At 40.7% G+C, this 17,436-nt stretch overlaps 1 protein-coding gene and 1 long non-coding RNA gene across 5 annotated transcripts in view; one reads left to right on the plus strand and one right to left on the minus strand.

Moving 5' to 3' along the window:
- The window catches only part of LOC309388545, a 114,943-nt gene that overhangs the window by 68,814 nt on the left and 28,693 nt on the right, over positions 1–17,436 (plus strand). The window lies entirely within an intron of this gene.
- Positions 2,310–17,436, minus strand: part of LOC309387699 (pro-opiomelanocortin-like) — a 28,484-nt gene continuing 13,357 nt past the window's right edge. Inside the window, exons 1-3 of one of the 3 annotated variants that reach the window (XM_081944422.1) lie at positions 10,546–10,752; positions 6,426–6,579; positions 2,310–3,365 (exon numbers count right to left, since the gene is read on the minus strand). In XM_081944422.1, coding sequence (XP_081800548.1) covers positions 2,706–3,365; positions 6,426–6,557 — 792 coding nt within the window. In that variant the 5' untranslated portion in view covers positions 6,558–6,579; positions 10,546–10,752 and the 3' untranslated portion in view covers positions 2,310–2,705. Of the gene's footprint in view, positions 3,366–6,425; positions 6,583–10,545; positions 10,753–17,436 lie in introns of those variants that run through there. The other 2 variants (XM_081944421.1, XM_081944423.1) reach the window with 2 other exon arrangements.

Consider the following 17,436-nt stretch of genomic DNA (forward strand, 5'->3'; position numbering starts at 1 on the left):
TTTTGGCTGGAGGGGCAGACAGGAGCTAACACCTGCCTTTTCCAGAAGTGTCTGTGGATGGAAGCCTCCCTGGTGCTTTCTAGGCCCTTGAAAAGCTTCTTTTAAACGTAGGTTTTCTGGTCGTGAAAAAGAGTGTTGAATGTGTTAGTTCAACACCAGTTTATATTTGTTTGAAAGACTGAATCTTGTGCTGCACAAAAGGTCAATTTATATTGGGAAGGAAAGTTGGGTTCCGCAAGCTATATGTTTCTGATTCGGCCATTACTAAGTGAATTACGGAGAAGGGAGGGTGTTTTACTCCAGATGATAATGAGTTTCTTAGAGACAGACTTTTACTGTTTTTACTACTTTTGTTAATTTTTCAACTCTACACTGTTGCCCTGACTGGTTGATTCGCTCAGATCCAGTTCCCTTGGGTTTTGCTGTGCAATGCTCCATGGGATGATCGGCATAATTTTGTCTGTTCCATTCCTCTTTTGATAGCCCCGGCTGCTTCTTTGGGATGCCCCTGTCGGTCACTTTCCCAGCCACGCCCTTGCAGCATACCATTGCTCCTCCAGCTTCACCTTATGACCTTCTCCTCCCATGTTCCCTTGGGTTCTTTTATTTTCCAGAAAAGGCACAAGGGAGCAGTTGTCTTAGCAAGAGTGTTGGGAGAAGGCCCTCCTGTCCCTTTCTCCCTCCTTTCCCTTTGTGTTTGTCATCTGTTAAGCAACTTCTTGTTGTTGTTACTTGTGAAGTCATGTCCGACCCATAGCAACCCCATGGACAACATTCCTCCAGGCCTTTCTGTCCTCTACCATCCTCTGGAGTCAATTTAAGCTCACGGCTACTGCTTCAGTGACTCCATCCAGCCACCTCATTCTCTATTCTCCCCTTCTTCTTTTGCCCTCAGTCATTCCCAGCATTAGGCTCTTCTCCAGTGAGTCCTTCCTTCTCATTAGGTGGCCAAAGCAACTTGACAGATCCTTAAACCTTCCATTCAACCTGTCCTGTCCTTTTTCATCCCCACTTTAGAGAGAGTGATTGGTGATTGTTTCCACACCAACCTGGGATGCTTGGTGGCAGGGAAAAAATATTGATTGCTCTCCTTAACTTCAGAAAGAATCTGGCTGCAGCAGGACTTTACTGACTAACCTTTAAAAAAAGAGGCGGAAGCGTTTCTGATGAAGTGAGATACAATTCACAAAAAGCTTCTGCCTTTTGAGAAAGATTGTAAATCAGAAATGGTGCTACCAAACTCATTTTTTGACAATGCAGACTAACATGGCTTCCTCTGCTCCCATGTTTCCTTAATTTGATGCTAAAATAGTTAGTAAAAATAGTGTTGGGTATCAGCTTCATTACTAGAGTGGAATAGATTGTCCCTGGGCCAATAAATTTTAAGTTGGGATATTTTTCTGTTAGTTCAAGCAGTAATGAATAGGAGTTTAATTCAGCCGTTAGGAGAAACCCAAAGTCTCTACACCAAAGAGTAAAATGAAAAGGCTTGAATTTGGGATAAACTATAGAAACTATATACCACCCTCATTCTGATACCGTGAAGTCTGCTATTCTCTATGACCTTAACACAGATAATAAGATTTGTACTGTCCATGGTATGAGTCAAATATATAGAAACTTAAGCAGGGCACCAGGCACTGAATTATGCACAGCCCCATGCCATCTACTGTAAAGTAAGACATCCCCCCCCCAAATAAGACAATATTGTTTTTTAATATTTAAAATGGTCATTAGGGCAGAGAACTGGTTGCTAAATTATTTGAATGGTTCTCCTTGTTGGACTCCATTTTCTGTATCAGCCTCTCCTTGGCAGTTTTGATGAAATTGTTGATAGTATTTTATGAAACCAAGGAGTCAAAACTTGTTATGTGGTTCTTTGGGTTGGTTCTCAAGCACATCCTCTTTTTCAGTCAAATTGTGGCCAGGTGGTGAATTCACAGTATGGTTCCCCACCAAATTTAAAAACCAATGTAATGGAGGTGGTAGGGAGGAAGGTAAATATTTAGAGATAGCATCCTAAAAAGATGGCATCCCTTGAGATATGTACCAAAAAGTGATTTGGTTTTGCCTGCTTTATTGGTCTACTCACTTCTGGATTAACTCCTGGCTTACAAAGACAAGTCGAACTATAGTTTTCCCCCCTCCAAAAATAAGTCTTCTCTTAATTTATCATTCTTTTTTTAAATGTTGACACCATTCGACCTTGCCTCCCTGCTTGCTGCAACTCTGAAGACTCTGAAATGATGAAGATTGCACTCCAGGTGACCAAAAGACAACTTCAGAGACTTGGTTAGTTTGCAAAAAGAATTTATTAGTAGTAGTATTTTATAACTTTAATCCTTTCATTTACAGTATTGTACATACAGCTGGTTTAAAATATAAAAATAATCTGTCCCTCTGAAAGATAACTACTCCTTTAGCTCTTCCTCCTGCTTACTTGCACACAGTGGCAGATGTCTCCTTAAAGATCTGCCACCCACGCTTCCCACCAATTATTGGTATATTCAAAACCAGAAGGCAAACGTGAAAGTGTCTCCTAAGCAGTGAGTTTCTTATTTAATAAGTAAGAACAATGAAAATAAATGATATCCGTTAATAATATTATCATGAAATATGTCAGAGAAATTCCTATGTGAGGTGCCCAGACCCTTTCCCCCATGGCTACAATGCCAGGGTGGGGTTGGTCCTCATCTCCCTCACCCTTACTGGCCTTTCTTATAAGCAGTTTTGATGATGGCGTTCTTAAAAAGATTCACTAGAGGAGTGTGACTGTGCTCTGAGGTCATGAAGCCACCGTAGCGCTTCTTCTTGGACAGGGCTGGGGTGTTCCACCGAAAGTGGTGCATCTTATAGGCAGTATTATCGTTTTTAATTTTTCTCAGCTGCTTTTCTTTGTCCACCTTAATGGTTTCGCTGCTCTGTTTTTCCTCCGGGGAGTCAAGTTCGGGGTATTCCATCTCCCAGGAAAGGTCTCTTCTGAACTCCTCGGGATAACCCTCCTCAGATTCATCTGCCGCCCCATTTGGATTGACTCTGATGGGTCGCCTCTTCCTGCCCACTGGCTTTCCCCATCGGAAGTGCTCCATTGCATAGGACCTCTTGCCTTCTTGCTTTTCACGGGACTCTTGGTGGCTTTCCGAGTCTCCTTCCCAGCTCTCTTGGGTTTCTGAAGAAGCCGAGAAGAGATCTGCACCGGAGTCACCAGAAGGGTTCTTTCTTTTGTTGCCTAAGCTGTTACTCTTCCCAAATTTCTTCCAGGGGATGTTCTTCTGAATATCTTCAGAGAGAGGCTGCATGTGACCATTTCCTGGATATACTGGAGACTCATTTGAGAGGCCCGTTCTGCAGGCCCTGAAGCACTCCTGCAATGGAAACAGGGGACAGGAAGGGAGATATTGACTTCAAAACTAACCCAGACTCCAGGACTGTCCCATGTTCCTCCCCAACCTCCTCACTGTCCAACTCTCCTGCTAGCTCCGCAGGCCGCTAGTGGACCACAACAGATATTGACTTCAAAACTACTGTCCAAAGTTTCTATTCAGCCTAGAGCTCCTTCCCCCTTTTCTCAGGGTTAGTGCCTCAGCAATGAGAGTCAGGCTCACCAGCAAATCTGCTAGGCGTTTGTTAACTTACAGGCAAGTTTTTCTAAAGCTGAACTGTTTGTGTTTAAATTTAATTCAATTGTATTTAGCGCATGGATTATGTGTTCCTTTAAAGTAGGAAGCAATTTGGGAGAAGGCTTTGATCTAAGAATAGTTGGCACCTCCAAAAAGTTGACTGACTCTCACCTAGCCAGTCAAACCACTTTTTTCATATCTGCTTTTGCATCCTCCCACCAAAAGAATTTCCCATGTGTTTCACTTGGTCAGGAACCAGCAAAAACTGCTTTTCTCAGTGATGATAGGTGGCCAAAAAGAAAAAAGGAACGTTTTTTGGTTTTCTGTTTCCCACTTATGAATTTCCAGCCATTGTTGGAAATTGGATCCTAGACTAGGTGAGATAAATGGTTTGAAATCATAAATGAAGTTAGATAGCAAGACAGAATTACTCCTGTCAATGCTTCACGTCTCCACTGGATTCACACCCTGCCTTTGCTTCTTAAAGAACGTTCAGAATGAGGTCCTTCTCTCCTCTGCGAACATCCTGAGCTTCCAGACATCCTTTTCAGAGTTACCAGCAGTTTCTACGTTGCTGAAGCCCTCCCACCTCTAATCCATTATAAATGCCTCATGCCCCCACTATTTTCCCCAGCAAGAAATAGTTATTTTGATCTTTCAAATCTGCAAAATCACTGACTTTGCTACTACATCAAAAGAAGCTCAGCCTTTCTGCAATAGAGGGTCAAGGTTCTGTTTTCCTTTGGGAGAGTATTCTCATCACATACCTCCTCTTTCCGTGCTCAGTTTAACTATTTCATTTCCACGTGAAACCAAGTCAGATGCAGTTTCAGCAATCCGTTTCCAATGTTCTGGTGTTTGTGTGTGTGTGTGTGTGGCGGGGGGGGGGTTAGAACCGCCTGCCGCCACCAGTTTGTGACAAGATACCCAGGAGCTGCCATTTGGAAAGATTTTGCCACCGTTCTCCTAACACTTGGGATGTCCCTCGAGGTTTTCAAATGCATGCAGGCTTGCCGCCATGCTGATCACAAGGGTACCCTTCCCTTCCCAGCATTTCTATCAGATTTTTTTGTTGTTGCAAACCACCAAATATACACAACAACGTGATAGAAGAGCAATATTTTTCTTTTAGCTGGAGACGAGGGACTTCAACTGATTTGTTGAGGTTCAGAAGGCAGGGTTCAGATATCAGCAATCAAAAAAGGTGTCAATTATTGACATTTATTGGTTGGCATCTCCGTGAGCTCTAGACAGACAAAGATACGGATCTGCTGCGCATACTGAGATAAATCTGAAAAAGGTAATTTTTTCAGCGCTTTTTGGCTTTAATTTTAAAATGCATTATAAATGCTTAATAAATGGAAAGACTGGGAGTCTGGAAAAGAAAATCAAAAATAATACAATAGGGAAATTAAATTCCCATTATCAGCCATTCGGTGGGTATCTCAGCCTAGCTTGCTTCTGGTACACTCTTCTTCCATAGTCCCTCATAGCTACAGTAGGTTTCCCCTCTGTAGCTGCATTATACCATCTGTACCCGTGGACTACATTCCCCAATGAAAGGGAATTCATTGATTTCTGGAAGTGTGCGGTTAAAACGCAGCTTACCGTTTTGCCTCAAATGAAAAAAAGAAATGAAATGAAAACAAGAGATGGAAAGTGTATTCCCTCTCCCCTAATGAAGTATCACAGCACTCTCAGATTTCATGCACAGAGAAAGAGAAATGACAACAGCAGCAGCAGCAGAAGGAGGAGGAGGAGAGATTAGATAGATGATAGATAGATAGATAGATAGATAGATAGATAGATAGATAGATAGATAGATAGATAGATAGATAGATGATAGATAGATAGATAGATGATAGATAGATAGATAGATAGATAGATGATAGATAGATAGATAGATAGATAGATAGATAGATAGATAGATAGATAGATGATGGATAGATAGATAGATAGATAGATAGATGAGAGAGAGAGAGAGAGAGAGAGAGAGAGAGAGAGAGAGAGAGAGAGAGAAGAGAAGAGAAGAGAAGAGAAGAGAAGAGAAGAGAAGAGGAGAGGAGAGGGCGGGGGCAGGCAGGCAGAGAGACAGACATGGAATGTAGTCTCTGACTGCAAAAAGCTTCCTTGCACTGCTAAGGATCTTTTCAAGCAAACATACTGCATCATCACAGTTCCCAATTTCACATTTTTAGAGACGGCAGGAGTGAAGACAAAAGGAAATGCTAAGAGGATGTACTAAGAATGGGGACAAAAGGAGATGCTCTCAAGATGCCAGCCACCATTGCTGGCAAAATGTCAGGAGATCTGTTGTCTAGTCTAGGTCACTAAACTCTGAAGCTCAACATTGCACTACAGATACTGGCCAGGAAAGTCTAGACCAGTATATAGATAATAAAGCATGATTTTAAAAAATATTATTTGATTTTAATTATGTAATGTGTCCCCGCTTCAGAGTTTTTTTTTAAAAAAATAGCATACATCGCTCTCTTTGAGCTTGGTTGTTTTCTTGCAGAAGTTTCATTATCCTAACTAGTTAACATCTTCAGTGCACTGGTGAAGTTACCTAATTTGGGTAAAGAAATGTCTTCAAGACAATAACCAACCTCGGAGAGCAGCAAGGACAATAATTTCCATACAAACATTAATAATCAAATTCCATACAAACATTACAAGACATTTTCTTGGCTTAACCTGAATTTAATTGACAACCTTTTCATTGGATGGTCTTAAGTTCTGGGCCATCTCTCCCAAATACAGCCATCTAAGAAAAAGAAGGTCCTAAGTGAACAGTCCACTTACCATCATTTTTACTTCCGTGTCCATGTCCCAACACCAACTATTATCCCAACAGAGGCTATGCACTCCTGCCACTGAATGGATGAGGAGAACTCCCATAATGGCCCAAAGACTACTCCACTGGGAGTTCAGCATCTTCACAGAAAGAAGACTGTTTCTGCTGAGACAAAAATATTGGCCACCAAAGAAAGCAAAGTAATATAGATTAAGGAGAGCCAGTCTGATGTAGCAGTTAAAGCATCACGCTAGAGACTGTGAGACTGTGAGGCTGTAAATCTTTGTCCCGCCTTAGACGCAAATCCAGTTGAGTAACTTTGGGACAGTCACTTTCTCTCAGCCCTAGGAAGGAAGCAATGCCAAACCACTTCAGAAAAACCTTGCCAAGGAAACTGCAAGGGATTGTCCAGGCAGTCTGTAAGAATCAGACATAATTGAACGGAGGAAAGTAGCATGAAATGATGGCGTGCGCGAGCTATCAAAGGTTTGGTCCAGATTTATCCTACGCTTACTACCTAGTCCTGGTTTACTTCATTTCTTCTATCTGTATTACTGATGGATAATACTATATTGCCTCAAATAAAGATTCCCCCCCCCCCAAGGAATCTAGGAGTATCTCTTCAGAAATCTCTCCCAAAATGTTAACTCCTGGCCAAAGTAGCAAAGTCCTGCTGGCACATTCTTTGGTACCTGCCTACTTATGTTAGGTAAGAATAAGAGCTTGCAGGCTGCAATACTAACATCCAGTCTCAAGCATAATACATTTCCATTAATGTCTTCAGACTCATATAGACCCTGGAGACGTTCTTGGAAAAATAAAATAAATGGTTCAGAGTCAGCAGTCCTTCTCCTTTGTTTAACTATGGTAAAAGAGTTCACCATATCTGACACGATTTTTGTGACAATGTCTGTCACATGCTATCAGAATTCAAGATGTGCTTGCTGTATTTGTCCTAAAAGGCAGAGAACCACTGCTTTAAATGCTAGACAATTCTAGCATTAGAGGTTGGCCCTTGTAGAAATATGCATATTCCCTATTCTCTAACACAGCCAACCTGAACTCGCTAACATTATATTTTCCCACTAATTTGCTTAACCTCTCCCACACAGGCTATGCTGACACATCTATGGTAAACCCTAATAAAGTTGAGTTTCTTCTGCCTTATCCTGTTGTACAAGTCTAGCCACCATGTTTGTACAACTACAGTGGAAGTATGGGAACACAGCCAAATTGTGATTAGTTCAATAAGCCATGGTTAAAACAAACCATTCCTTAGAGTAATAATGTGTGAAACTAGCCAATGGTGCTACTGGGTTTCCTACCGTGGTGGGATTCAAAAAAAATTACTACCAGTTCTATGGGCAGGGGAAGGAAATTGCAAAATCCTCATTCCCTCCCGACTCTCAAAATTTCCGCTACCGGTTCTCCAGAACTTGTCAGAACCGGCTGAATACCATCTCTGGTTTCCTAGAATATTTTTTGTGGATTTGCTGCCTTGCCATGAATAGAGGTACAACCTTCATGAAAGAAAGAAGATCACTTGGTATGTTATTTTAATCCAAAACCCAAGTCCCAATGGCTGAAATAAATGATTACTATGTTTTATGATACTATAACTATGTTCAGTACCCAACCCCCCACTAAACCAGCTGCTAATTCTACAGAAATACAAAAATGAAATTTATTACAAAGGGAAAAGGGATGGAGCTATTTGTACTATTCCACCACCACCCTGTCACCCTCTACAAGTCTATCTATAAGCCTATTTTCTATGTACATTTCTATGTACATTAAAAATTATTACAAATCTCCTCCAGATGTTGGGCAAGACTGTGTCATTATTCTTAGCAGGTATTTTCAAGAATGTTCCTATAAATAAACACATATGTTGCAAGGGAAAAGTGGTTTTGATTTTTTTCCCCTCTCTCATTTCAACATTTACATTTCAACTTTTCCCCTCTATTATTTCAAGGTCTGCTGAAACTTTCAGAGGCCCATGTGGCTCCAAACAGAAAATGACTAGGCTGCTCTCCAGGGATGTCTGCCCTTCTACTACCAAGTTAGTTTGCTAGTTCATTCTAGAAGATTAATATTACAATAACAGCATGCTTTTTAAAAACTGAAATCTGAAGAACTTGATTGTATTCTGGAAGGAATTGTCTATTTGTGAGCTGTTCTTAGTGCATGCACGTAACTCTGAAATTTGTGAAAACACTGTGGGAGAAACCTAAGTATGCAGGATCCAATGTGGGTCAGTCATTGGGACCAGAGATTTAGTCTTCTGAATTTTCGGACTTTTGCTGGAGCTCCTCAGAGAACTCTTCTCTCATTCAAAAGTGTCCTCATCAGAATACAATCTTGTGAGAGAGAAATTCCCTGGGGATGGGCTCCAACATGAGTGCAAAACTTGGAAGATTAAGAGCTGCCTAAGACTGACTCAGATTGGATCCTGCAACATTATCCTGGGACATGTATATTTGCCTTCATTCATGAGATGTAAGGATCTTGGCAATTGAAGAAGATGCCGTCTTGAAGCTGTATAATTAAAAAATGAATAAGAACACAAAAAGCAGAAAACAAGAAGGGAGAAAAAGAAACTGAAATGTGCATAGAAGGTTATAGTTGCTTCAACAGTGAGATGGGTGGCTTGTAAATTTAGTAAAATATTTTTAAAGTGGAGAGTTTGCCAAGTATTCCAGACAGTCAGGACATTCCTCTTCCATGGTGAAACTGCAATAGAGCAAGAGAAAAGGCCACAAATGGAGGACCAAGGGAAGAGAAGACGGCTCATTGGATTCAAGGATATGATTCCTCAAGGAGGTTTTTAGTTAATAGGATCTATGTTGACTTTCATAGCCTCCTTAGGCAGCTCTCATTGATTTCAATGAGACTTCTACAGAAAAATTCTGCAGGAGATTGGGTCCATGGTATTTAGGAGAAGAATGGTTAGGCACCACCAAATTTCAAGATAACTTTGTTAGAGATTAAATTCCCCTCGGCTTCCCATACTATTACCATAATGTTACCACATTCAGGGTCTTACCACGTTCAGATGTGCAAGAATCTTACGCACATCCTCCATGTAATAACAAAATTGGATTTTTTAATCTCCAAAATAATGGAACTTTTGATTTGCATAGCAGCTGCATGGAACAATTATTCATTACCAATGTCAAAAGTGTGCATTCTCTTTCTTCAGTGAATTAGATCCCCTTTAAGATATCTTACATGCTCATATTTTCCTCCACATGTGTTTTAGAGCAGGAGTCACCAACCTTTCGGACCTCAGGGATCATTAAATTCATAATTTTAAATCCCACGGACCACTAATATGAACTTTTTAAAAGATAAATAGCATTTAGTGCAATATAAAAAATGCAAATATTTTTTTTTCTGTGGACTATCAAAATTTTCTCATGGACCACTGGTTGGTTACCACTGTTTTAGGGGATAACAATTTCCTCCAAGCAAAATAAATCTGTTATATCTCCTGGTTGCAAAAAGCAAGCTTTTTAAAAACTATCTAAAAAGCTAATAGACTAAAAATAGTTTTAGTCTAATAAAAACTAATAGTATTTTAAAAGAACTGTCATCCCATTCTTGAATATGGATTTGAAGTTGGAGAAAGGATGGGTTTTATTCTTCAACAGTTACATAACTACAAAGTCCTCTTTCTCAGAAGATTTTAGTTCCTGCCCTGTTAAATTCTAATTATTCAACCCACTTGGGATACTGCATTCGCAACAGCCTACGCAGGCAGAACTCCTGAAGAATTAAGCAGAGAGCAGAACTTGTCTACAAAAAGAGCAAGCAAAACTATGCACGTGAAATAAACTCTTACCACTTACCACTCTTCACTTGGCTGGGAAAGAAGCAAATAAAAGCAGATCAGATCCCTTGTAAAGGCTATCTGCAATATGATAGGAACTTAGAAGCAGGTCTGAGTTTTTCCCTTCTTGATGTTTGTCAGCTGGGATCTGCACAGCAGAACTTTAAAGACAATGCTTCTTCACCTACACTTGAAAAAAAGATGAATAAAGCAAGCCTTGCCATCCTTTCAGATAGAAACTTACGGGATCCGTACCTGAAGAATTAAAGTGCAGCCAAGGGAAGAGCATTACTTACCTGTTGCTGCCACAAGAGTTCTCCCTCTTCTCTCCCTCTCTTCCTCTCTCAGTCTCTCTCCTTTTCTTCCTCTTAACAACTGCAAGGTTTCAGCTGCAACCCCAGCCCCTTTTTATACCACACAAGCTAGTCCTTAGTGCTAGAGTAACCTTCCGGACAGACCTTTTGAAGCAACAATAAAAGGGGAGGTGACCAGGAAAGCTCCAGGTGTACAAGAATGGGAGAGATTAGCAGGCATCCACCAAGACGACTTAACATACGTAGGGAAAGGCTCACAAAAGGCAGCTGGAGTGGAGGGAGGATTAGCACCCCAATGTGAAGAGGACTACCAGAATGAGGCAGAGGAAAACTTCCCCCATTTTAGCCCCTTACATTGGTTGTGCGGATCAGGAGTAGACAAGTGATTATTATGATTTTTTAATTAGAAACCAGATACCCTTTAGTAATAATGGCACATTGGTTCATGGAAGTTTAGCACACTTTTGCATGCATATTGCACACATCTGTTCAATACTATCTCTCCTTTTTTTCCTCTCCCTTTTCAAATTGCATTTTGTAAAGTTCCTTTGTTCAGCTTGGCAAAAAAAAAGAGCCTCAACTGGTGGTCCATATGGTAACGTTTGTGTACCACTCTGGTCAGATAGATTTCAGATGACATGACAGTTAGGATGCCATGCCTCTCCAGCTATAGTCATCTTAAGCAATCCCCTCTAAAATTCCCTAGTTTTTAAGTGATGCCTCTATCCCCCAAATTATAACTGCAATCAGCTCTAAAGAGCTTTATGGAATCCCCTTCCTTTTCATCTAAGGGTTTCCAACTTTTCTTTTAGATTTCCTCAATAATCTAAAAACACATTTCAGCAAATGTTATAGTTGAGCCAAATTAGAGGGGTCTTTGTTTAGAAAACACCTAAAGAACTTTTAAGGAATATGAAAGAATATGAAAGACATCTTTTTGCACATGAGCTAAACGGTCACTCAGGACAAAACAAATCCAAAAAAATCTTGCTTAAACTGAGATTTGAGGAAGGACAAAGGACAACCCACCATGTTTACAAATATTTGTGAACATTTTTAGCATATCTATGTTAGAATAGTATTAATTGTAGTAATTTAATTTTAAAAACCCATGAAAAAGAAAACATCTACCTAATGCCTTGGGTTGACAAAAATAAATACTGTGATGATGATGATGATAAGACCAAACTGGCCTACAAGAAAGATCAAATGAAAAACAGGGGGGGGGGAACGGCAAGGCAAAGTGTTGTGTGGTCAATACATAAATACCAGGCAAAGCAGATAACAACAACAACAACAACATAATAATAATAATAATAATAATAATAATAATAATAATAATAATAATTTTATTTGATTAGCCGCAACCCTCTCCCGAAGGACTCGGGGCGGCGTACAATCAAAGCAAATAAAATACATATAAAGACAACATACATACATAAGAAACAAAGACATATACATGTGCATGGAGGAGGTAGACTAATAAGTGAAGACAATTAAAAACACAATTTAAAATCCCATTAAATAAAATTACCGAATTAAAAAACCCGTCAGGAGCGTTAAGAAGTTATGGTTGAGCCAGGCCAGCTATTTGGAATAGGTGGGTCTTGAGCTTTATACGGAAGGAGCAGAGGTCAGTGGTGGTCCTAATATCCGGAGGGAGGTCATTCCACAGGGCTGGGCCCGCCACAGAGAAGGCTCTGCTCCTAGGCGCCGCCCCTCAGCACTGTCTGGTGGACGGCACCTGGAGAAGTCCCTCTCTGTGCGAGCGGATGGGTCGTAGGGATGTATGGGGCAGAATACCGCAGGTAACTAGGTCTTGAGCCATGGAGCGCTTTAAAGATCGTAATCAAGACCTTGAAACGCACCCGATAGACCACAGGAAGCCAGTGCAGCTCGCGCAGGAGAGGTGTCACATGGGAGTACCTAGTACTCCCCATAATCACCCGCGCGGCCGCATTCTGGACCAACTGCAGTCTCCGAGTGCATTTCAAGGGAAGCCCCATGTAGAGAGCGTTGCAGTAGTCCAGGCGAGACGTCACCAGCGCATGGGTGACTGTGCGTAGGGCGTCCCGGTCCAATAGGGGACGCAATTGGCGCACCAGGCGAACCTGGTGGAACGCCCCCCTGGCCACGGCTGTCACATGGTCATCCATGGACAGCCTGGCATCCAGGAGGACGCCCAAATTGCGCGCCCGCTCCACGGGGGCGAGTTGAATGCCCCCAATGGCCAGAGATGGAATTAACTGGTTGAACCGGGGGGCCGGAACCCACAGCCACTCCGTCTTGGAAGGGTTGAGCTTGAGTCGGTTGTCATCCATCCAGACCCGTATGGCTTCCACACACCGGGACATCATCAACATACCCTGGCAATGGCTAAGAGCAGGAAATTTGAAGAAAAGGAACAAGGGGCTAATTCTGGCTACACAAGGTAAATCCTGAAGAAAAAATGCATACAAAGTCAGAATTGGGGAGACAACAGATGCCAAACTCTGCCTCTGCAAAGAAGCTGGAGAAACACTGGGTCACCTAGATATCTGCAGCAAAAGATCACACAAACTGACCCCAAACAAGAATATGTCAAAGTAGCAACAATGGTACATTGGAAAATCTGTAAGAAATACCATTTGCCTGCAGGCAAGGACTGGTGGGACCATAAAATAGGCAAAGTAATGGAAAATGAAGAAGCTAATTCGGAATTGGGATTTCCGAATTCAAGCAGACAAGCACCTTTCACATAACACCCCAGATTTAACAATCGTCAATAAGAAAGACAAAGAAATCTGGATAGTGGACATTGCAGTATCAGGAGACAGCAGAATAGAACAGAAAGGAAAGGAAGAAAGAAAAATCACAAAAAACAAAGACCTGCAAATAGAAATAGAAGTAGAAGTAGCAAAAGAAAGCAAAGGTATTACCAATAGTGATTGGCATCTTGGGTTCAATCCCAAAACATTTGGAGCACCTCTTGAACACCGCTGGCATTGGCAAAATCATCATCAGTGAACTCTAGGTGTAAACTTTACTTGAAACATCTTTTATCTTGTGATAATACTTTTAATACCAACAAAAAACAGCATCTGCCTTTTCAAGGACCTTGGAAATGATTCGATGGATGTATAAATAGATGTATAAAAATGCCAATTCTAATCTAAACATCTGGCTGACTGTGCAACCAACCACAATAATGTTAGGCTTACAATCTGGACTAATGGACTAAGTGTGCAATCATAGGCTTGCCACACAACCCAAAAATTTGGCTTCCCATTGTGAATTGTATCTTTTCCATTTTATCTCAAGTAGAAAACACTAGAAAAGCTACAGGTATTTTCTGTTTTTGTTTTAGCAATAGAATGATGTACTCAACTGTTCTTTATTTAAAGTAAACTTAATTTTAAATTGCTGGCCAGTATGGCTAAACAGTGACACGTCAGCAACAGGGGGGAAGGATTATATCCCTCTATCATTCTTTTATCATTTTATTTACCTTCCAGAATAGGGATATTGTGTTCCCTACAAAGATGCATTTAGTGAGAAAACAGGAGATGCCGGTTGCTTTGAGTAAATAGAAATGGGAAAGTGCAGAGATTCCAGAATGAGAGGATCCTCATAGAAGAAAAGAAGATTTAAGCGCTTCCATTTTATAGAGGGGTGAATTTAAAAAGTTGTTAAAGGAACAGAAACAAAAAGGGCTGCTGGATTTAGGCTAGAATAAGGACAGAAAGTTTGAAGTGTTGCATTTTGGAAATCTAAAGTAAACTGAGACAGAAAAATATGAGATGGATCATTCATTAAGAGATAGTGGCAAAGATTTGCTTATTATGGCCCCACAGAGCAAAATCTGTCAAATAGGCTTCGTTGATGGGAGATGGGGAGAATTCATTTGGTTGAAACTTAGTGAAATTTAAGAATATTTCAGTAATGGAACACAGAGAATATTGATTATGGAGTGGTATAATGCAATCAGATATGGATGATTAGGGGGAGGTGGGGAATATTTTAGGCAAACATCTAATGGTCATGTCTAGCTCAGTTATTTATTTATTTGCTCTTCTTACTAAGTTTGCAAGCCTGGGGTCTCGTTCTGTTCTTTCCTTCTTTGTTTCTTTAAAGCAGTGGTAGAAACGAAGAAGTGCACTAAGAATTTTGACACTTTGGAAAAGCAGAGAATGCTATCCTTTCAAAAGGAAAAAATTGGGTTACGTGTAATATAAACAAACCCAGTGTAAATTTCAAAGTCTTTTGCCTCTAGTCACATCCAGGTTATAGGGTCCTTGAGGAAATAATTTCTTTCACGATGTGAACTAACTACCTCCTCATTTTTAAGACCGTAGGCTGCTAAAAATCGCAAGCCAGTAATCCAGGAACCATCTTGAATGGACACACAATGCCACAGTTCCCCCAGAGTTTTGCTGGGGGTGGGATCCTAGAGATTTGGGTTTTTGAGAATCAGAGTCTAGGACCCTCAAAGTCCTTGTGGGTGACTACTTACCCCATCTTCTTTTTACATTTTAAGGGATACTTTGATTTAAAGATTGATAAAAAGAGATATGGGGAAAAATCATAGCACAGTATAATGCACCAGCCTCTAACATACAATACAATAGCACAGTTGGAAAGGACCTTGGAGGTCTTCTAGTCCAACCCCCTGCTTAGGCAGGAAACCCTACATCATTTCAGACAAATGGCTATCCAACATCTTCTTAAACAGTGAGTCACTTCCAGTGTTGGGGCATTCACAACCTCTGGAGGCAAGCTGTTCCACTGATTAATTGTTCTAACTTTCAGGAAATTTCTCCTCAGTTCTAAGTTGCTTCTCTCCTTGATTAGTTTCCACCCATTGCTTCTTGTTCTAACCTCAGGGGCCTTGGAGAATAGTTTGATTCCCTCTTCTTTATGGCAACCCCTGAGATACTGGAACACTGCTATTTGTCTCCCCTAGTCCTTCTTTTAATTAAACTAGGCATAACCAGTTCCTGCAACCGTTCTTCATATGTTTTAGTCTCCAATCCCCTAATCAACTTTGTTGCTCTTCTCTGCACTCTTTCTAGAGTCTCCACATCCTTTCTACATCATGGTGACCAAAACTGAATGCAGTATTCCAAATGTGGCCTTACTAAGGGATTGTAAAGTGGTATTAACCCTTCACGTGATGTTGATTCTATCCCTCTGTTTATGTAGCCTAGAACTGTGTTGGCTTTTTTGGCAGCTGCTGCACACTGCTGGCTCATATTTAAATGGTTGTTCACTAGGACTCCAAGATTCCTCTCACAGTTACTACTGTTGAGCAAGGTACCACCTATACTGTACCTGTGCATTCCATTTTTGTTGCCTAAATGTAAAACCTTACTCTTTTCACCATTGAATTTCATTTTATTAGATAGTGCTCAATGTTCAAGTTTGTCAAGATCCTTCTGTATCTTTAGCCTATCTTCTGGAGTGTTGGCTATTCCTGCCAGCTTGGTGTCATCTGCAAATTTGATGAGGTCCCCATTTATTCCCTCATCCAAATCATTGATGAACATGTTGAAGAGTACTGGGCCCAAAACAGAGCCTTGGGGTACTCCACTGCATACTTCCCTCCATGAAGATGCAGTTCCATTGAGGACTACACGTTGAGTGCGGTTGGTCAGCTAGTTACGAATCCATCTGGTGGTGATGCTGTCTAACCCACATTCTTCTACTTTATCTAGTAGTAGGTTATGGTCTACCTTATCAAATGCCTTACTGAAGTCCAAGTAAACTATATCGACGGCATTCCTCTGGGCCACTAATTTTGTCACATTATCAAAGTATGCAATAAGATTAGTCTGGCATGATCTGTTTTTGACAAACCCATGTTGGCTTTTGGCTATTACTTTGTTTGCTTCTAGGTGTTCGCAAATTCTTTGCTTGATTATTTTTTCCAGAATCTTTCCTGGTATTGAGATCAGGCTGATAGGTCTGTAGTTTTTCCTTTTTTGAAGATGGGAACCACATCAGTTCTTTTCCAGTCCTCTGGTAATTCCCCGGTGCTCCAGGATCTCTGAAAGATATAGTTCAGTGGTTCTGAGATCTCGTCTGCCAGTTCCTTCAGAACCCTGGGGTGTAATCCATCCGGTCCTGGTGATTTGAACTCATCTAGGATAGACAGGTGCTCACTTACCATTTTCTTCCCTATTTCAACTTGTGTTCCTAATCTGATTTTTGTGGTGCTGTTTTTGATAGGTTGGACTGTTTTATCCCTTTGTGTAAAGACAAATGCAAAATATGAGTTAAACAGTTCTGCTTTCTCCCTGTTGCTTGTCACCTTCTTGCCACTTTCTCCCAGCAATGGACCAATTGTTTCCTTAATTTTTTTCTTGTTTTTAACATGTTGGAAGAAGCTTTTTTTGTTATTTTTTACTTTTATGGCAAGCCTTTCTTCATTGTGAGTCTTAGCTTTCCTCAGTTCATCTTTACATGCTCGGGCTATTTACTGATATTCTGCCTTAGTTATGTCCTCCACTTTCCACTTTTTATACTTATCTTTTTTGTCTTTCAATTTGTCAAAGAGTTCTTTATGCAGCCATGCTGGTTTCTTTTGGGAGCTGTTATTTTTCTTCTTCATTGGTATTGTGCTAGACTGGGCTTTTGTAATCTCATTGTTCAAAATTTCCCAAGCTTCTTGAGTTGTTTTCCCCTTGAGGATTCTCATCCATGGAATTTTTCCCAAGCTCTCTCTAAGTTTATTGAAATTAGCTCTCTTAAAGTCCAAGACTCTAGTTTCACTTTGTTCTACTACTTGTGTTTGCATAATATTGAATTCCAATATTGCATGGCCACTTGCTCCCAGGGTTCTTGTGGCTTCTACACCTTCTATCATTTACTCTCTGTTAGTGAGAATTAAGTCCA

This window comes from Natrix helvetica (assembly GCF_964273705.1).
Source record: "Natrix helvetica genome assembly, chromosome: 2".
NCBI classification, from domain to species: domain Eukaryota; kingdom Metazoa; phylum Chordata; class Lepidosauria; order Squamata; family Natricidae; genus Natrix; species Natrix helvetica.